Genomic DNA, 22,288 nt, shown 5'->3' on the forward strand with positions numbered 1-22,288 from the left:
ATAGCTCATACTTAGGTGGTTTCACATGGACGGGGAAAAAACAAAAATAAAAGAACAACACAATTTTTGCGCATTTTTCGCTTGCTGTATTAGTCAGTAAAAAAGCAGATTAGGAGACCAATGATTTGCAATGGTTTGCTTCCCATCTGCGATGTTTTTACTCATGTGATGTTGAGCGGCTAAAAAAAAAAAAAGTGGCTTGCTTCCTTGTTTATCGCATCGCACGAAAATCGCAAGTCCATGCTGTGCGATGCGATTTTTAACATTAGAAATTCCTATTAACTTTCTCATGATAAAATTGCACAAATTCATTGTGCTAGAAAATCACAGGTAGCAGAGACAAGAGGCAAGATTTTCACAAGAAAAAGCATCACTGACGCTACAAAATTGCGGGAACAAAGCTGCGATATCGCAGCGATTTTGTAGTGGTGATATTGCTGTCACCTGTGTGAAAAAGGCCTAAGATTTGCCAAGAGCTGCAATTCAACAAGGCACCTCCTCATGTAGGAATTTTCTGTCCAGATCCCCCTTAAGTTGGGTTCACACAGGGCGGAAATCTCACGGAATGACTGCAGCAGGACCGCACGGAAATACAGTGGTTCCTAAGTTCCTGAATAGAGATGAGCGAACACCAAAATGTTCGGGTGTTCGTTATTCGAAACGAACTTCCCGCGATGTTCGAGGGTTCGTTTCGAATAACGAACCCCATTGAAGTCAATGGGCGACCAGAGCATTTTTGTATTTCGCCGATGCTCGCTAAGGTTTTCATGTGTGAAAATCTGGGCAATTCAAGAAAGTGATGGGAATGACACAGAAACGGATAGGGCAGGCGAGGGGCAACATGTTGGGCTGCATCTCAAGTTCACAGGTCCCACTATTAAGCCACAATACCGGCAAGAGTGGGCCCCCCCCCCCCCCCCACTCCCAACAACTTTTACTTCTGAAAAGCCCTCATTAGCATGGCATACCTTTGCTAAGCACCACACTAGCTACAACAAAGCACAATCACTGCCTGGATGACACTCCTCTGCCACTTCTCCTGGGTTACATGCTGACCAACCACCCCCCCTCCCCCCCACAGCGCACACCAAAGTGTCCCTGCGCAGCCTTCAGCTGCCCTCATGCCACACCACCCTCATGTCTATTTAGAAGTGCGTCTGCCATGAGGAGGAACCGCAGGCACACACTGCAGAGGGTTGTCACGGCTAGGCAGCGACCCTCTTTAAAAGGGGCGGGGCGATAGCCCACAATGCTGTACAGAAGCAATGAGAAATATAATCCTGTGCCACCGCCATCAGGAGCTGCACACGTGGGCATAGCAATGGGGAACCTATGTGCCACACACTATTCATTCTGTCAAGGTGTCTGCATGCCCCAGTCAGACTGGTAATATGTACCTTAACAGTAACCGCGTTGGTGGTAATGTGGTGGTGACTGCGGACCTAGTAGCACGGTTGTATTTTGTTGGTTTTCGGAATGCGGCCAGGATTAAGTGGGCCGTGGCGGGGGGATGGTGTGGGGGCTCTCTTGTTGTGTCGGTAAAGGTGAAATTCTTGGACTGCCACCAGACGAACCAATGCAAAGGCATTTGCCAAGAATGTTTTCCCTGTTGGAGGAGGAGGGGGATGTTTTTGAGGCACTACGTGTCCTCTCCACGTGTCCGTGGTTATATGCACCTTAACAGTAACCGCGTTGGTGGGAAATGGCCTCGCCGCCATCATGTCTTTGGGAAGCCTCTGTTTCCACACCCCAGAGACATACCATTAGCAGCGGTATAGGCAGAGCCCAGAATTCGTAACATTTCAGCCGTAGCATTAGGACAGGCCCCACTAACATATCAGTAGCAGCATTATAGGAGGAGCGCAGTCTTCGTTCCATGTCAGCAATAGTAGCACTCAAGACAGGCCCCAGTAACAATTCCGAAGCAGCAGTATAGCGGGAGCGCAGTCTTCGTTCCATGTCAGCAATAGTAGCACTCAAGACAGGCCCCAGTAACAATTCCAAAGCAGCAGTATAGCGGGAGCGCAGTCTTCGTTCCATGTCAGCAATAGTAGCACTCAAGACAGGCCCCAGTAACAATTCTGAAGCAGCAGTATAGCGGGAGCGCAGTCTTCGTTCCATGTCAGCAATAGTAGCACTCAAGACAGGCCCCAGTAACAATTCTGAAGCAGCAGTATAGTGGGAGCGCAGTCTTAGTTCCATTTCAGTAGCCTTAGTATAGCCAAGGCCCAAGTTACATTTATGTAGCTAAAGTGTAGGCCAACCCCACACACCTTTCTGTACCATGAGTGCAGGCGAAGAACATACAAATTGCTATGATTACACTGTAGGTGAGGGCCCCAAAAAATTGGTGTACCAACAGTACTAATGTACCTCAGTAAAAATTGGCCATGCCCAACCAAGATGGCAGGTGAATCGCTTTGGTTAATGTGGCTTAAGTGGTAACTAGGCCTGGAGGCAGCCCAGTGTTACGAAAAATTGGTTCAAGTTAAAGTTCCAACGCTTTTAAGCGCATTGAAACTTATAAAAATTGTTCAGAAAAATTATTTGAGTGAGCCTTGTGGCCCTAAGAAAAATTGCCCGTTCAGCGTGATTACGTGAGGTTTCAGGAGGAGGAGCAGGAGGAGGAGGAGGAATATTAGACACAGATTGATGAAGCAGAAATGTCCCCGTTTTGGATGGTGAGAGAGAACGTAGCTTCCATCCGCGGGTGCAGCCTACGTATTGCTTACGTATCGCTGCTGTCCGCTGGTGGAGAACAGAAGTCTGGCGAAATCCAGCCTTTGTTCATCTTGATGAGTGTTAGCCTGTCGGCACTGTCGGTTGACAAGCGGCTACGCTTATCGGTAATGATTCCCCCAGCCGCACTAAACACCCTCTCCGACAAGACGCTAGCCGCAGGACAAGCAAGCACCTCCAGGGCATACAGCGCTAGTTCAGGCCACGTGTCCAGCTTCGACACCCAGTAGTTGTAGGGGGCAGAGGCGTCACCGAGGATGGTCGTGCGATCGGCTACGTACTCCCTGACCATCCTTTTACAGTGCTCCCGCCGACTCAGCCTTGACTGGGGAGCGGTGACACAGTCTTGCTGGGGAGCCATAAAGCTGGCCAGGCCCTTAAAGACTGTTGCACTGCCTGGGATGTACATGCTGCTCGATCTCTGCACCTCCCCTGCTACCTTGCCCTCGGTACTGCGCCTTCTGCCACTAGCGCTGTCGGCTGGGAATTTTACCATCAGCTTGTCCGCAAGGGTCCTGTGGTATAGCAACACTCTCGAACCCCTTTCCTCTTCGGGAATGAGAGTGGGCAGGTTCTCCTTATAGCGTGGGTCGAGCAGTGTGTACACCCAGTAATCCGTCGTGGCCAGAATGCGTGCAACGCGTGGGTCACGAGAAAGGCATCCTAACATGAAGTCAGCCATGTGTGCCAGGGTACCAGTACGCAACACATGGCTGTCTTCACTAGGAAGATCACTTTCAGGATCCTCCTCCTCCTCCTCAGGCCATACACGCTGAAAGGATGACAGGCAATCAGCCGGTGTACCGTCAGCAGCGGGCCAAGCTGTCTCTTCCCCCTCCTCCTCATCCTCCTCATGCTCCTCCTCCTCCTCCTGTACGCGCTGAGAAATAGACAGGAGGGTGCCCTGACTATCCAGCGGCATACTGTCTTCCACCGCCCCCGTTTCCGAGCGCAAAGCAGCTGCCTTTATGGTTTGCAGGGAATTTCTCAAGATGCATAGCAGAGGAATGGTGACGCTAATGATTGTAGCATCGCCGCTCACCACCTGGGTAGACTCCTCAAAATTACCAAGGACATGGCAGATGTCTGCCAACCAGGCCCACTCTTCTGAAAGGAATTGAGGAGGCTGACTCCCACTGCGCCGCCCATGTTGGAGTTGGTATTCGACTATAGCTCTACGCTGTTCATAGAGCCTGGCCAACATGTGGAGCGTAGAGTTCCACCGTGTGGGCACGTCGCACAGCAGTCGGTGCACTGGCAGCTTAAAGTGATGTTGCAGGGTGCGCAGGGTGGCAGCGTCCGTGTGGGACTTGCGGAAATGTGCGCAGAGCCGGCGCGCCTTTACGAGCAGGTCTGACAAGCGTGGGTAGCTTTTCAGAAAGCGCTGAACCACCAAATTAAAGACGTGGGCCAGGCATGGCACGTGCGTGAGGCTGCCGAGCTGCAGAGCCGCCACCAGGTTACGGCCGTTGTCACACACGACCATGCCCGCTTGGAGGCTCAGCGGCCCAAGCCAGCGGTCGGTCTGGTGTGTCAGACCCTGCAGCAGTTTGTGGGCCGTGTGCCTCTTATCGCCTAAGCTGAGTAATTTCAGCACGGCCTGCTGACGCTTGCCCACCGCTGTGCTGCCACACCGCGCGACACCGACTGCTGGCGACATGCTGCTGCTAACACATCTTGATTGCGAGACAGAGGAGGAGGAGGAGGGTGCTTTAGTGGAGGAAGCATACACCTCCGCAGATACCACCACCGAGCTGGGGCCCGCAATTCTGGGGGTGGGTAGGACGTGAGCGGTCCCAGGCTCTGACTCTGTCCCAGCCTCCACTAAATTCACCCAATGTGCCGTCAGGGAGATGTAGTGGCCCTGCCCGCCTGTGCTTGTCCACGTGTCCGTTGTTAAGTGGACCGTGGCAGTAACCGTGTTGGTGAGGGCGCGTACAATGTTGCGGGAGACGTGGTCGTGCAGGGCTGGGACGGCACATCGGGAAAAGTAGTGGCAACTGGGAACTGAGTAGCGCGGGGCCGCCGCCTCCATGATACTTTTGAAGGACTCAGTTTCCACAACCCTATACAGCAGCATCTCAAGGCTGATGAATTTTGCTATGCGGACGGTTAACGTTTGAGCGTGCGGGTGCGTGGCGGCGTACTTGCGCTTGCGCTCCAACAGTTGCGCAAGCGACGGCTGGACGGTGCGCTGAACTACACTGCTGGATGGGGCCGAGGACAGCGGAGATGAGGGTGTGGGTGCAGGCCATGAGGCGGTAGTGCCTGTGTCCTGAGAGGGGGGTTGCATCTCAGTGGCAGGTTGGGGCACAGGGGGAGAGGCAGGGGTGCAAACCGGAGGCGCTGAACGGCCTTCGTCCCACCTTGTGGGGTGCTTGGCCATCATATGTCTGCGCATGGTGGTGGTGGTGAGGCTGTTGGTGTTGGCTCCCCGGCTGAGCTTTGCGCGACAAAGGTTGCACACCACTGTTCGTCGGTCGTCAGGCGTCTCTGTGAAAAACTGCCAGACCTTAGAGCACCTCGGCCTCTGCAGGGTGGCATGGCGCGAGGGGGCGCTTTGGGAAACAGTTGGTGGATTATTCGGTCTGGCCCTGCCTCTACCCCTGGCCACCGCACTGCCTCTTGCAACCTGCCCTGCTGATGCCCTTGACTCCCCCTCTGAAGACCTGTCCTCCTGAGTAAGCGTTGCACACCAGGTGGGGTCAGTCACCTCATCGTCCTGCTGCTCTTCCTCCGAATCCTCTGTGCGTTGCTCCCTCGGACTTACTGCCCTTACTACTACCTCACTGCAAGACAACTGTGTCTGATCGTCATCGTCCTCCTCACCCACAGAAAGTTCTTGAGACAGTTGTCGGAAGTCCCCAGCCTCTTCCCCCGGACCCCGGGAACTTTCGAATGGTTGGGCATCAGTGACGATCAACTCCTCTGGTGGGAGAGGAACCGCTGCTGCCCAATCTAAGCAGGGGCCCGAGAACAGTTCCTGGGAGTGTTCCCGCTCCTGAGCAGGTGTCATTGTAGTGGAGTGAGGAGGCTGGGAGGAAGGAGGAGCAGCAGACAGAGGATTCGGATTTGCAGCAGTGGACGGCGCAGAACTGCGTGTTGACGATAGGTTGCTCGAAGCACTTTCTGCCATCCAGGACAGGACCTGCTCACACTGCTCATTTTCTAATAACCGTCTCCCGCGTGGACCCATTAATTGGGCGATGAATGTGGGGACGCCAGAAACGTGCCTCTCTCCTAATCGCGCAGCAGTCGGCTGCGACACACCTGGATCAGGAGCTCGGCCTGTGCCCACACCCTGACTTGGCCCTCCGCGTCCTCGGCCGCGTCCACGTCCTCTAGGCCTACCCCTACCCCTCAGCATGCTGTATTACCAGTGATTTGATTTCACAGGCAGGAAATAAATTGGTGCAAGACTGCAGGCCAAATATAATTTTTTCCCTTTTTTGAAAACGAAAGGCCCCACTGCCTCTAGTGAATGAATAATCTAAGTTTGAAAAAAAAAAAACCCGTTTCGGCGCGGGACAACCCCTTTAAGGCCACCTGCACACAAGCAGATATATTGCTGCGGAATCCATGGATCTGCAGCAAATAGAATCTATAGCATGCCATGGGAAATCGATTCTTCCTGCACACGAGAGGAAACCAAATTGCATTTTCCATTCGCAGAGGAAAAAAAAAAATCGCAGCATGCTCTATTTTTGTGTGGATTCCGTGCTAGGCGATGACACGGAAAAAGCAGGAGCTAAGAAAAAAATTATTATACTACGCATGCCTGATGGTGAGCTGTTCGGACCATCTGCAGTACAGATGAAGAAGAGAAACTACAAGTACGCACGGATGGACGCTGCTGCTGTCAGGGTCAGATTCTGCTGCGGGCTCCCGCATGCGGAATCTGGCTCTGTCGTGTGCAGGCTGCCTTACTCGATGAATTATGTTGTCCACTGAATTGAAAAACATAGAGGGGATAAGTGCGCAGAAACAGCATCTCCCCCAGGGCTAGTGCTCATCCAAATAGCTGATCGGTGGGGATGCCGCGTGGCAGACCTCTAATTGATCAGATATTGATGACCTAAGTATGGATCACCACTACTGGAGCCCCAGAAAACACCTTTACCAATTCCACTTATCCATGCCCCTTTTTCCAGACACTTTCTAAAACTGTTACGATAGGTGAAAATGATATTTAAAACATATAATAACTTCAAACCTTAACCCCCTAGTGACCAAGCCTGTTTGCGCCTTAATGACCAACTAATTTTTTCAGTTTTTCATGTTCGCATTCCAGGAGCCATAACCTTTTAATTTTTTTTGTTGACATAGCCGTATGAGGGCTTGTTTTTTTACTGTGCAAGTTGCATTGTCTAGTGGCATCATTTATGGGTACATTTAGTGCAATTCTGTAATTTGTTTTTTGGACTTCATTTTTACAGCGTTCAGTGTACAAAATAAATAATGTCATAACATTATTCTTGGAGTCAGCACGATTCCGGCGATACCAATTTTATAACTTTTTTTGTGTTTTGCTATTTTTTTACACATATATATTTTTTAAGATTTGCTTTCGTGTCACGGCATTCCAAGAGCCGTAGTATTTTAGCTTTCCATCGAAGGAGCTCTATAAAGGGTTGTTTTCTTGCAGGATGAACTTTAGCCCTCATTTATCCAATTTTCAGGAATATATAACATTTTGGTTGCTTTTTATTCCATTTCTTTTCTAGAGGCAAGAGTAACAAAATCCGCAATTGTGGCATTTTTTTTTATTATTAACAGCGTGCAGAATAAATGATATGTTAAGACAAGTACGATTACACCAATACCAAATTTATATAGGTTTTTATTTTGCAGCTTTTGCACACTGTAAAATAAATGTATCTTTTGTTTATCAATGCATTCAAAGACCCCTGATAATTTTTTTTTGTCAATGATGTTATGTGAGGTTTTTTATTCCAGGAGGAGTTGTACTTTTTAATATCGAGTTTCCCCAAAAATAAGACCTACCCCGATAATAAGCCCTACACAGATTTTTTTTTTTATCATAGCATACGCTGTGCAGATTGAGAAAGAGTGAGGGTGCTGTAGAATAAAGCCCATAAATGCCTGCCGTCAAAAGACGTATGGGTGGTCGTTAAGGGGTTAATGTCTCAGTCTAGAAGAGGTTATGCTTAAACTGTTTTATTGGTATTCGGTGTCTAGAAGATATTAAATTGATTAATGATCACTGATGAACTATTTGTAAGTTTTTTTCCTAATACATGAAAGGGGAAACAAATTTCCAAAGATACTTTGTATTCTCATAAAAATTTAAAAAAAAAACCTGTTATGACAGTGACAAAGCAGGATCTACACACAATCGGATTTACATACTTGCTTTATTGTTAGGCAGCAACCTAAACAAAATGTTGACTTTAGCAAATGACGCAACGGTAATTCTAAATGAAGTTTAAAAAAACTAATTTTTACATTGGGAAACTCCATGTCTTCAGAATTTCCTACAACATAAACCTACTCTAGAGATGAGCGAGCATACTCGCTAAGGACAATTACTCGAGCGAGCATTGTCCTTAGCGAGTACTTGCCCGCTCAGAAGAAAAGGTTCGTCTGCCGGCGGGGGGCGGGGAGCGGCGGGGAACGGAGGGGAGATCTCTCTCTCCCTCTTGCTCACTCCCGCAACTCACGGCTCACCCGCGCCGACACCCGAATCTTTTCTTCCGAGTGGGCAGGTACTCGCTAAGGACAATGCTCGCTCGAGTAATTGCCCTTAGCGAGTATGCTCGCTCATCTCTAACCTACTCCCCTCTCCTCCACACTATATTCACAGAGATCTAGGGATGTTGCTTGCAGTCTGTAGAATAGAAAGCTTCTTCAGCTTCTATGGAACTGACAAAATAGTGGCTCTACACGCAATGTGCAAAATGTATGGCATTCTTGCCAACTTGCTCTGCTCCCAGTTGCCACTACAGACATCATCCTGTCATGACACAGGGAGCAGAAGGAAGTGCAACAACAAGGAGAGGTGAGTAGCTGAAGGTCTAGTCTAATTTTTGAGGTTTGATCTGGCAGGTGAGGGAGATCTATAAAACAGGAAAGATCTATAAATGAGGAGGGTATCATTTGGAGTCTATAAATGGAGGTCTAGTCTCGTCTGTGTATTTTTTAGGGGGTCTTGATCTGAATTTTTCTGAAAGTCTGCTCTGGGGTCTGTATTTATTTACATTTTTTTTAAGAGGTCTGGTCTGGCATCTGTTTTAGGTGTTGTGGATCAGGGTCCATATTTATTTAAGGGGTCTTTTACAGTATCTGGTCTGGGTTAGAGAATCTAGGAGGATTTGTATTTATTTATTAAAGTTATGGAAAGGAGCCTACTCTGGGGTCTGCATGTACTTAGGGGTCTGGTGTGTTGACTGTATTCATTTTCAAGTGTGCTGAAGAGGGCCATACTGTATGTACTATTTGCGACTCAGATGCCATATATTGGGGCTATGTTCTATATAAATGGGTGAGACATAAAGCCCCAAAAATGTGTGTTTTTAGTTCCTCCCTGATGTCCTTTCTCAGATGATGACAAGCATAAGTTAAAGGGGTTGTCCCGTGAAATCAAGTGGGGTTATACACTTCTGTATGGCCATATTAATGGACTTTGTAATATACATCGTGCATTAAATATGAGCCATACAGAAGTTATACACTTACCTCCTCCGGTGCTGGCGTCCCAGTCTCCATGGCGCCGACTAAAGCTGCCTTCTCCTTCCATTAGACGCGCTTGCGCTGTCCGGTCTTTTGCTCTGTTGAATGGAGCCGCTCCGGCGTGCTCGCGCCGCACATGTCTTCTGCGCATGCGCAGACCAGCTCTCCGGCGTCAGCACGCCGGAGCGGCCCCATTCAACAGAGCAGAAGACCGGACAGCGCAAGCGCGTCTAATGGAAGGAGAAGGCAGCTTTAGTCGGCGCCATGGAGACGGGGACGCCAGCATCGGAGCAGGTAAGTGAATAACATCTGTATGGCTCATATTTAATGCACGATGTACATTACAAAGTGCATTAATACGGCCATACAGAAGTGTATAACCCCACTTGCTGCCGCGGGACAACCCCTTTAAGGTATTATAGTTGTCCGTCTGTGCCATGTAGAATACATTGAAAATCTTTCTACGCTCATCTAGTCTTATAGCAATAAAGTAATAATGGGAATAGTTCTTACCTGTCAGAATAGACTGATCAACACGCAGAGTTGTAGATCGGATTTCAATGATACGAATATCAGCAGGTACTTTGTCACCAACTACAAATAAAATAGACAGCTTCAACTACCTTTACATTTATTTAAAAGGCTACAGATACAATATACCTTACATTTGGCAGATAAATCGTTCGCTCACAAATCCTTCAGTCTTTCACATTCACTGTACCAGTGAATGAGAACGACTGAACGAACTGTATTAAAAACCCAACAAGCCAACAATGATTCTTATGCCTGCGTAAAATGAAGGATGAATGAAAAGGAAACAATTTATCGCTCATCGTTTGGTCATTGTCTGCATTTAATCTGAACAATTATCGTTCATTTTCGCTAGTTTGAACAATTTTTTTAACAATGATTGTTCCATATAAAAGGGCTTTTACAGAGCTGATCTGATTGCTGACCGGTGTTCCACTACAGCAGCTAGCGGTTTGTGCAGTAAGCGGATTTATGCCTTTATGAAGGTCTGAGAGTAAAAGTCTGAAAGCTTGCATTAACATCATGTATTTTTGTTAGCCATTAAAAGGTATCATATCTACAAGATTACTTGGTTTCTCTCACTGGGAACAATCACATTTTGCAGTAAGCAGTAGCGCATCGATATGGGCGCGGAGGGTGGATGTGTCCATAGAACCAGCCCTGGACATGTTTCTTCTCAAAAGAGCTGGTTCTACCTTGGGCTGAATTTCACGGCCCGATATAGCACTCGCAAGTGTGATATTAGCCTGATATCGTGATCACCAACGTGCAATTTTCCCGTGGATGCAAGGGGGGTTTGGGGGCTGATCCCCCTCCATACTATGTGGATGCAGGCTGTTTCTTACAGCTGACACCCTCCCGCAAAAGCTCTGATCCATCAATTCTGCCAGCAACATTTAAATGCCTCAATCGATGTTCGGGGGTCCTGAATGGCTCCCCGCAATATGATTGTGGGGTGCTGTTCGGCTGCCATGACTGCCGGGGGTCTTAGGACTGCCACTGCAAATCGCGGTATAATGTTTTTAAGGGGTTAAGTTATTGTTACATTAATTTACTATCTATACTTGCATATGTGATTTGTACGCTATGTTAATTGGCAGAGAAGGGGGAGCAGCAAGTGAAGTTAAACTTGACATGTCACAAATAATGTACTGCAACATATGCATGGAATTTTAACATTTGACTGCTGGTTTATATAGTAAAAATGAATCTCTGACTGTTTCTATTGGTGTGCTCTGCTGCATTAAATACATAGTAGTTCAAAATCTCCTATGAGATGCTATTGATTAGAGATTCTGTTACACATACGGATTTTAGTGACTTTCTAACATTTTCCATTTCCAACAAAGCTCTTATTGTGCACTTTCTATTTGTGTGGTCAGATCACCCTTAGGGGTGCTACTGGCAAAATCCTATGTGGAAAGTACCATGTTTTCCTAAAGGAAAAGAAAAAAAAAATCTCTGGAAAAGTATTCTGCAACTTTCCACAAGCAAGAGCATCCAGCTCAGCAGTATTTTCTATAGCACAGTAAATGCTCAATAATGAGAGCACTGCTGCCTATGGAGACAGAATCAGTCGTTTGATGAAAAGGTTCTGATGAAGGCAGAATGCAACCGAGCAGAATTTCTTATTATTTGACACTTTGCGGTTGCTTCCTTACTGCATTGTGATAATTCTATTATCTATGCAGAACCACACTAAATTAAAGTGTACCTGCACTTTAAGATGACTTTTTAAAATAAGCTGTTGTGTGTGTACATGAGAAGTAGCACTATATTTGGCCATTATATGACTAGTAGATGTCATATTTTAAGTATTTACCTCTTTCCACGTTCTCCCTCTAACTTTCAGTTCTCTCTGAACTAGTGGAGGAGACCAGCTGCTATGATGTCTCCCATACACTGCACACATTGAGACAGAGGAGCAGTAGCATGAGAAACATTATACAGCAGTAATGAGCAGTGCAGGTGTGAATGCAGTAGCTATGAGGAAGAAAAACACTTATCTCCTGCAGCACTGTGTTTCTCTGCTTCTCTCTCACTTGGATCCCCCCCCCCCCCCCCCATCCATAGACAAGAGCCTGATGAGTGGATAGGGAGGCATTTTCTCTTCTATAATATTGTACATGGCTCCTTATATTCACCTATACTATAGATTTGTGCAAGGTTTGTTGAAAGTAAGGTAACCATTTAATGATATCCCAAGGATATATGCAAAATGAAGAATTCACTCTCATACTAATGAATATAACAATGTAGTATTTTCTTACTGTATAGTGTCAAACTGCAGTAAGTCATTTTTTTTGTTCTAGCAGAAGTTACTCACCTATAAAATGTCAAATAAACAGTAGCTTATTGTATTTGAACGTTTGGATGTATGACAGTAGCGTTATATAAATAGGAACAGTACCTGCCACCTCTACAATGTCTCCAGGAACAATTTCTCTTGCTCTGATACGCTGCACTCCATTCCGGTCCGCACGGATTACTTTGCCCATCTCTGGTTCATATTCCTTCAGAGCTTCAATTGCACTTTCTGCATTTCTTTCCTGAATGTGAAATATGGGATATAAAAAATATTTTATAGAAGTTATCCACTGTGGATGAAGATAATCCTGAATCTTCTACCATTTATACAATGGATGGAAGGTTGGGCAGATTATATGAACTTTTATTTAGCGTTGATATAGCTGACATTCATACGGCATGGCATGCGAGAGCAATCCAATGCATTAAAGGTCCCATGGAAATCAATGGGCGATGCGTTCCGTGAAATGTTAAGAGACAGGTCATGTCGCGATGCGGGAAAAGATCACTTATGTTTATGACTCCATTCAAAAGAATAGGGTTCTTATTTGCCTGAGATTCTCGGCTGTGTGAAAGTGGCCTTAGAAAGCCTAAGGCCCCCTATCCACGGGCGATGCAAAGTCCCTGGAGGAGCCGCCGCTGAATCTACGCCAGTCAGCCCTATCTGATAGATAGGCTGGCAGCGGAGAATCGGGGCAATTCGCAGCATGCTCCGAATTGCCCGCCGCGAGCGGAGAATCACACTGATTCAGCGATCGTCGACAGGTTCCGGCGCTTTCAATAGCAATGCTATGGAAAGCGTCGGCCGGCGTGATTCGCCGGCGGTAAATCGTGGACAGGAGGACTAAGGCAGGATATGATGCTGCAGAAAAATACACAGCAAGATCTAAAGAAAAATGAGACTTATTTTTTTTCCAGTGGAATGTAAATAAAGTTAGAAAACCCACAATCACTTGCTTATAGTATGTTTTTTAGCTAGGTTTTCATCAAAAATTGAAAATTCAGGGGTGACTGCAGTTGACAACAGTATCTCAGATTCTGACTTTGGCTATTGAAGCTGAGATATGAGGAGTTAGCAGCTGTTCCTATGCCTACCTGTGAAACTGGAGAAGTACCACAGTCACTGGAGATTTTCTGATTTGCTAAATGGCAGCTCTACAAGGTCAAATAACATCCATGTTTCACTCATTGACCCTGCAGAGCTAAAGTGAAATAGTGATAGCAAGGCAACAAGGTTCTCTTGAAGTCACAAGCAGACATGAGGACAGCTACAGTGCGAGGACATTAATATATCACTTTGGGGGTTTGAATGGTGTTCGACCTTAAATTATGTCCAGTTTTCAGAGCAGGTGCAAACTGCTAGAGGGCCTGGTTAATGCTACAGTGTAACAGTAGGCAGAGAAAATTATACAAATTAAAGCATTCAGATCCCTCGCCCTTTATTACTCGGCTTGAAATTGGGCACTTTTTTACCATTACAATAGTTGGATCATGATTTAAATACAACTTGATGTGTTTTCTTTTTTAATTTCCTTTTCTAAAACTTATGGCTCTTACCCAATGGTGATGGGTTTTCCTAGCAATGCGAGAGTGAGTGAAAACACATGATTATGAAACCAATGATCTTCAATGGTTTCATTCTCATTTGCGATGTGTTCACTCAAGCTTTGCTGTTATACCAAAAAGCTGTGATGTCACCCATTGATTTCAATGGGGCTGGGGCTCCATTGAAATCAATGGGCGGTATTGCAACGTTTTTGTATCACAGCAAGGCTTGAGTAAACGCATCGCAAAGGAGAATGAAACTATTAAAAATCATTGGTTTCATAATCATGCATTTTCACTCACTCTGGCATCGCTATAAAACCTACCGCCAGTGTGGAAGAGCCGTTACAGGTGTAGAGAAGTACAATATTTCAGTAGAATTAGGCTCCAACAATCTACCAGAAGCAGAAAAGTCATGACAGTCTTCTAAAGTGCTAAAATAGAGTTTGTGGGTGGTGAGGGTTTTCACAATTTTCAATAACTGACAGGAAAAAAAAAACCTTCCATTGATGAAAGCCAGTAAGTAATTCCAAAAATGTCCTCGGGTTTTCTTGGCAGGAAAGCAGTGAGTAATTTAGGAAATACTTTTTACAGACACTAAATGCATTATAATTACATGACCACTTTATGTGATAGATGTTTTAGCAAAGGGTTTTCGCTGCACATTAAAGGGGTTTTCTGATCTAACCTCAGGATATCAGCTAATTGGCAGGAATCCTGAGCAATGGACACCTGCCGATCAACTGTCCTGCGGATAGGTCATCAATACTAAAGTCCCAGATGACCCCTTTAAAGCGCTTCTACTTTCTACTGTACTGATAGTACTTTAAAAAGAGAATGTGATATATTTCTAAGTCAGTTTGTACTTTTTCCCATTCCAGCATTAAGTTTAAAAAAGCTATTTAGGCTTTTTAGCTGCCAGCATGTTGTATGTCTGCGGTATGCCAGCAAGAACTTTCCAGTGAATTTCGTCATGGAGATCCCCCTGGCTGAGTTCAATTAACCACCCAGAATTTCCCCAACTCCAGTGTTTAGCAGAATCTAACATTTCTCTGCACAGTGAAAAGATGTCCAGTGTCTATTCAGATTGGATTAGATAGAATGCATTTCTTTACTGGCAACAAAGACAACTTTTCGCACATTTCACAAACAGTGAATAATATTATGAATTAGGAATGATGCATAACTGTACATATTCTAAAAAGAACACCTGGCTAAGGCCCAATGCCCACGGACGGATTTTCACTGCGGAATTCATGGCCAGACACCTGCTACGAATTCCACAGCAATGTTCGTCCATAGCATGCAATGTTAAAAGATGCCCACAAGCGGAAATCAACTGCGATTCGCAGCATGCTCTATTTGGTGCTGGAAATGGCTTGCAGTCCAGTCAATAAAAAAGGTCTGATCCAAAATGTCAAGTTTGAAATCGCTGCGGATTCACGTAATCACCGGCGCATCACGCCCTGCACTACGCATGCGTGCCGGCTGAGACACTTGGACAGGTGAGTATGTGTCTCTGGATGGGTACTGGGTCTGTATCCGCTGCGAGATTTTGCAGTTGGAATCTAACCCGGCCATGGGCATTCGGCCTTCAGATGTAAATTTTTTCCCTACCGGACAATAAAACCAACAAAAGCTTGAACAGCTTCTAAAGTCAGTTGTAAATGAAGATAAAACAACTCAGTACGATTACTGCTCCTAAGATAGTAAGACCTTTATACGGCATCTGGACAACATAAGAATTGCCAGAATATCAAATATTCTGAATTATTAGGTGCTAGCATTCTGTATTATAAGCATAATAGTTATATCATAGGATTGCTCTGGCTTTTGTCTTGTGAGTATTGCAGTTCTATATGAAACAAGTGCCAGCTAATCAGAATCACTGTATTCATACTACAGAAAGACTGTTTAAAGGGGACGTAAATCAGTAAAATAAATTACCGTACTTCATAGTAAATATCTATAGGGACGTATTTTTGCTTGCCTTACATTTTCACTTTATTTTCTTAAAGCAATTTTCCTAGTAAATCTTTTCTTTAAAATAAGGTCCTCCAAGAGTAAGAAATAATAAACCCCCACTGACAGTTCTTGGTCTCTTTTCTGACATACTGTTTATAGGCTGCTGCAGCCTGTATACAGGAACAGGCTGTTGTAGCCAATGACAGCACTCCACGATCAACCGCTGAGCTTTATGATTGGCTGCAGCATCCTGTAAACAATATGCCAGAGAGGAGACCTGAAGCTGTCGGCAGTAAGCCAGGAGAGAAGAATCTGAGCTGGTTCATTATTTTTACTCACAGAGACCTTGTTTTAAAGAAAAGATTTATGTCGGAAACGTCCTTTAAAAAGGTTTCACCGTTTTTGTAAGAAAAAATTAAGTAATCACTGTGTAATTAAAATTTCTGCACATTCCAAAAATATTTTCTGTATCAATTCTTGAAGTGTTTGAACACCTTTGCTTGATTGATGGAAGAGAAACCTTCCGGAAAATGACTGTGTTCTCGTCACGTAGATTTGGTACTTAACGATGCAGCTATTTGTTTATTTTTTAAATGTTTTTCTACCTACAAAGCCATAGGAGTGTTTGTTCGTTCCATAACAAGCAGTAGTTTTATTGGTACCATTTGGGGTGCATATTATTGTACAACTTACCGTATATTCTGGCGTATAAGGCGACGGGGCGTATAAGACGACCCCCCAACTGTCACCTTATACGCCGGGAATACAGCGGAGCAAAAAAAAAAAATCATTACTCACCTCCCCCGGCGTTCTGCGGCGCTGCTGCAGGATGTCGCTCCCTCCTGGTCCCCGGCAGAGCATTGCTTTCTGGACGCAGGGCTTGAAATCCCCGCTTCCAGAAAACACACGTGCCTTCAGCCAATCACAGCCATTCAATGATGTCATTGAATGGCTGTGATTGGCTGACGGCGTGTGTTAGCTAATCACAGTATTAGCTTTTTGGAGGCGGGGATTTCAAGCCCTGCGTCCAGAAAGCAATGCTCTGCCGGGGACCAGGAGGGAGCGACAGCCTGCAGCAGCGCCGCAGAACGCCGGGGGAGGTGAGTAGTGATTTTTTTTTTTGACACTTTCTTTTTTTGTATTACCGGCGTATAAGACGACCCCCGACTTCAGAGCAGATTTTTCGGGGTTCAAAAGTCGTCTTATACGCCAGTATATACGGTATTAATTTTTGGGGAGGACTGGGTGTCATTTTTCCTTATATAGTGTTCACCATGTGGTATATACAAAACAACATTTTTTTTCTCTGGGTCGGTAGGATTAGAAAAATTTGCAAAATTATATATTTTCTTTAGGCTTTTCTACTTTGGCACAAAAAAAAATCTATTTTGAAAAATGAATTATTTTGGGCATCCCTCTACTACTATTTACACTGAATGATAATCGTTCAGATTTTTGCTGGGTCGCAAAAATCTGAACGATTATCGGCCCGTGTAAAAGCACTTTAAAACCATCCATTCAAAATTGGCTTTTTTGAAGCAGCTTAAAATGTCAACAAAATCATAGCTCGAGCTCTGTGACAATGAACACATACCTGCCATACTCCAACAAAAGCATTGACAATTAAAATCAAAATAATAACTATAGGCTCCACAAATGCAGTTGTTGTTTCTTCTCCCTCCTCAAACCATGCCAGTATCTAAAAGAAATGATGCAACACTGTATTAATACAAATGCAAGAGAAATTCTTGGGAAAATACACACAAGGAGCTGTTCAAACCACGGTTTAGCCAGTCATTGAACATATATATTGTGATACAAAAAATAGTTAACCCTTTCCAATCCACTGTCGAACGTCTGAAGACATTCTGATTGAAGGCTGTACAGCTTCGATGTCGGAAGAAGTCCGGCAGGGTATTCTTATTGTATATTACTGGCCGCTCTGTTGTCGGGGGCCTCTCCAGCATGTCCCATATCGCAGTACTGGCTATAGCCAGTAGATGGCGCCATTGTAGAATAGCAGAAAGAGAGAACCCCCTAGGAAACCCTAAATCCAAAATTGGATTGCAAAGGATTAAAATATGTTGCTTGACATACTCAGACTATAAATGGTACAAAAAAATAGTTCAAATATACATGCTTTTCACTGCATTTGACCTTCCTTACATTTGTGTGTGTGTGTGTGTGTGTGTGTGGGGGGGGTTGGTGGTATAGAAAACTGTATGTTTTTTGTTTTGAAAGGCTCATATTTAACGTATACACTAAAAAAAAAATGTACAGGTATACTTAAAATTGCACACTTTTTGAGGCTATGTACAAAGTGACCACTGTACTATATAAGCATGTCCAGCAGGAAAAGGGTTTTACCTGAGTTCTGAGCTGTTAATGAGTTAATTAGCAGCCAAATTAGAGGGGTCAATAGGAGCTTGTAAAGAGTGTTTTTTGGGGGTGTAGGCAGTACACTTTGCTTCTGGTTCAATGAGGGACAACATTATCTTTAGCTAGTGACAAGACTGCCAGGGGTTTAAATTTGTCCTTGTGCTATCATGTTGATGTGCTGTGACTTGTTCTGCTGTGAAGAGACAAGTGAATAAAAGTTGATTGGGTCAGTTTGATCCGAAATCCACAGTCCTGCAGTGTTTCTTCATTTTACCCCAGAGATGGCGAGTTGCTATTTTTGCGCATTAAAAAGGGATGTGAATAGCACCTAATGAAGTCTATCTGTTGAAGGAAAACAAGTATGTTTCGGTGTCTTCTTGCTTTTTTAGACGCGCTTGCGCAGATGGGTCTTCTCCCTTCGGCTCGGAAGCAGCGGCGTTATGGCTCCGCCCCTTGTATGCATCATCGCGTAGCTCCGCCCCCGTCACATGTGCCGATTCCAGCGTCCTGATTGGCTGGAATCGGCACATGTGATGGGGGCGGAGCTACGCGATGATGCGTACAAGGGGGCGGAGCCAAAACGCTGCTGCTTCCGAGCCGAAGGGAGACCCATCTGCGCAAGCGTGTCTAAAAAAGCAAGAAGACACCGAAATTAGACGGAGCCATGGCGACGGGGATGCTAGCAACGGAGCAGGTAAGTGAATACCTTCTGTATGGCTCATATTTAATGCACGATGTATATTACAAAGTGCATTAATATGGCCATACAGAAGTGTATAACCCCAGTTGCTTTCGCGAGACAACCCCTTTAAGACTGGTATTTTCAATGCTGGTCATAGGATAATGTCCCTCATCACACAATGAACCTCTGTGCACCTAGACTGTAATTTATGCTAGGTCCGAGTTGGTGTAGATTTCTCGCATAGTTTATACCAGTTTCTATCGTAAGGCTGGATTCACACGAGCGATTCACACACCCGGACGATATACGCTGCCCCTCTGATGCATTGGTTTACAATGCATCAGTTCACATTGGTGTATTTTCGCGGTGTAAAAGCGCCTGGCTGGCCAAAATAGTGCATTTCCGCCGGATGCTTTTACGCTGCCTGTGGCTGCATATACTCCTATGGGAGACTATGACAGCTGCCGGAGAAGGGAGTTGGGAGGGAGTTTAGCAGCGTGACTGCTAAACTCCTACCCCCTTCCCTCCTCGTCTCCACCCCTTGCCAGCTGATTGATGTGAGGGGGTGGAACGGGGGGCAGAGCTAGTTGCTATGCTCCCACCTTCTCCCATTGCTGGCTGTAACAAGGGACGGAGAGGGGACAGGAGCTTAGCACACTAGCTCCAGCCCTGTCCCGCCTCCTCCCCTTGCCAAGAGACGGTGAGAGGGAGGGAAGGGGAGAGACAGTTTAGCAAAGCTACACTGTCTCCCCCCCCCCGCCAAACAGCATTGCGACCTCAGCATATATGCGCCGGGACAGGGCCGTCTGAACAGGCGCACAAAGATTAGATTTGTGCGCCCGTTCACACGTTTTTAAGTTGCCGGCGGGCGAACGTAAAACTGCCGACGCCCGTGTGAATAAGCTCTAAATTATACGTAAATTTGGCAGTCTGATCGACCATGCCCCCCCTTCCTGCCTTACAAACCCTACCCAATTTTCAGAATAAGATAATACCCCTTTAAAACTATTTCCCCTCATTTTATGCTCCAATCTACTTGCCAAGACAAAGAGGAATTTCATTGCACTGGTCAAATATAAAATAGTGCATGCAGGGCTATAGACTTCAGTCCCTTATTACCTACTAAATGCTTTAACTGTGTGGGTTAATTTGTATTACAATCCCACAATCTACCAACATGCTCAACTCTATATGGCAGGAAATATGTGGTAGAAAGACTCTTCGTTTAAACTATATAGCCCTCAAACAACATGTATTTATTATGAGGAAAGGAAAGATTGGGCAAGAGCTTTTGAAATATTTACTTCATACACTCACATCACCCAAGCAAATGGATTGCTCTTCTGCTATATGGACTGCACAGTCCTAGAGACGTTCGGGATCAGAATAATGCTCCTGCTCTTGTGTTCCAGAGAACAGACGCTGGGTCTAGACTCTGTAGGATGTGTGGGGGAATCAGATCTTCATTTACACCAACTGAAATGATTTGTGAGGACTAATCCAAACAATCCGCACAATATATCAGAGGCGGCAAGTCAGTAACAGAGAAACACACATCAAACTAAAAAACTGATAAGCAATATTTAGTTGAAAATACCGTACCACTAGGATATGTAACACTGATATGCATCAGCCTTACAACCTCTTTGCAATCTGCAGAGCACTAACAGTCCACTGCTGATTATGTCCATATCCACAATCACTGGACTGTATTTTGTTGCTGATTTTCTGTGCAGAGCTATACAGATTTTTTGTATCTAAGGCCGCTCTCACACGACTGGATTTGAACACCACATGCAAGGATTTTCAGGGGGGGGGGGGTGCTTGAAATATAGGCCCTACCCCGAAAATATGCCCTAACTGCAGAAATTGTTTTTACAGAAAAAAAGTATACTTCAACTAGAAGATCTATTTATATGCTTGTTAGTTTACCTGAACAGTTCAAAAAAATATATATATGGATACCATGTTTTTTTTTTTATTAGAAAACAATGGCGCATTTAAATCAGTTATTTTTTTCTATGTAAACCTACAATGTGGTTTTAAAATCACCATAGAAACATTAATTATGTCATAAGGATTGCCTTTTGTGGCTCTAGATCCTAATGCAAGTGCCAAAAGGAAAGCTTTCATTTTCCTACTCCTATATTGATCTTTAGGGTGGATTCAATATCTACACCTTGTAAGTGCACACAAGAGAACGTCTAGGCTAGGCAGATGGTAAATGTTGAAACAGACATGTGGCACTTAGTACTAAAGTCATAGCTAGCTCTTATCAGATTACTCCACTAAACTCTGCTCCCTGCATGCATTTATATCCCTTGCACAGTATAGATTCTGTATCATGACTCAGAATTGTAGAACAGCCTTGTATTCAGAGGTTATTGATACTGTGCAGCAGTTCTAGGGCTACACGGATGTACACAAACATGCTGGGCACAAATGAAAAACATACAGGATACCTAGATTACAGAGCACATTCCTCTAGTAGCCATACGTTGCAGAACCTTTACAAGTAGAGGTATGCATCCATAGACAAGTAAAGATCTACTGTAGAAATTGGGGAGTGTCTTGAAACCTACAGTATTTGCTGCCGAGCTGTGACAGGACTATGAGGATTATGGTATTTGGGCATAATCAAAGTCCTAAAAGACACTGACCCTGAATGGATATTACTTTTCAAATGAAATTCAGTGTTACAGGAAATATAGGAGAGTACAGCACTGATCCGATGAAGTCACAACCAAAATACACAACTGTTACATCCAGTTGCTGACAAGCAACATTTTCTCCAATTGTACGCTTTCTCTTTTCTCATCTTCTCCATTTGATCTAGACCACCATGACAACTTCTTCCAGCTACAACTCATCTCTTTGTAGAGTTTACTGCACACACCCCTTAGGTTCCTGACTTTTCCATCTTCCTCTCCTTTTTCTCAACATAAACTCCCCATTCTGCTGCTTACCCCTAATACTGTGCTCCCCAGTATCCTCAAATACTGTATTGCAGAGATACTAATAACAAAACTAATATGGTCTTATATATGATGCATATCTGGACGTCCTACCCTCCAATCAAGCTTGTCTTATAGTACCAGCCATCAGAATTCACCGCGTTGACAGGGACCACAATCTGTTGATGCCAACCTCCAATTTTCAGGGCATACACATTTTATTGATACAAGCATTCAATAATCACCCGCTTGGTTAATAGCAGACATCAGAACCCAAAATATGTTAATGCCAACCTGCAACAGTCATAGTCCATCCCACAACTTAATACCAACCCCTTGTTAGAGTGCACTAATGCCAACTTCCAGAGCCCACTAAAATTTTAATAAACCCCAGTTATAGGAGAACACCTCTTGCATTATTCCCATCTGCAGACTGTCACTTTTCATACCAGATTGAGGCCCACACCCATTCCACTGATACCACCCTCATGTCACT

General features: G+C 45.0%; 1 protein-coding gene across 1 annotated transcript in view; it reads right to left on the reverse strand.

The window, feature by feature from the left end:
- Positions 1–22,288, reverse strand: part of ATP2A3 (ATPase sarcoplasmic/endoplasmic reticulum Ca2+ transporting 3) — a 174,851-nt gene that overhangs the window by 78,358 nt on the left and 74,205 nt on the right. The window contains exons 4-6 of the mRNA XM_066576944.1: positions 17,372–17,476; positions 12,371–12,509; positions 9,943–10,023 (exon numbers count right to left, since the gene is read on the reverse strand). Of these exons, the coding sequence (XP_066433041.1) occupies positions 9,943–10,023; positions 12,371–12,509; positions 17,372–17,476 (325 nt within the window). The remainder of the gene's footprint in view (positions 1–9,942; positions 10,024–12,370; positions 12,510–17,371; positions 17,477–22,288) is intronic.

Source organism: Eleutherodactylus coqui, chromosome 1 (assembly GCF_035609145.1).
Source record: "Eleutherodactylus coqui strain aEleCoq1 chromosome 1, aEleCoq1.hap1, whole genome shotgun sequence".
In the NCBI taxonomy this organism is placed as follows: Eukaryota; Metazoa; Chordata; class Amphibia; order Anura; family Eleutherodactylidae; genus Eleutherodactylus; species Eleutherodactylus coqui.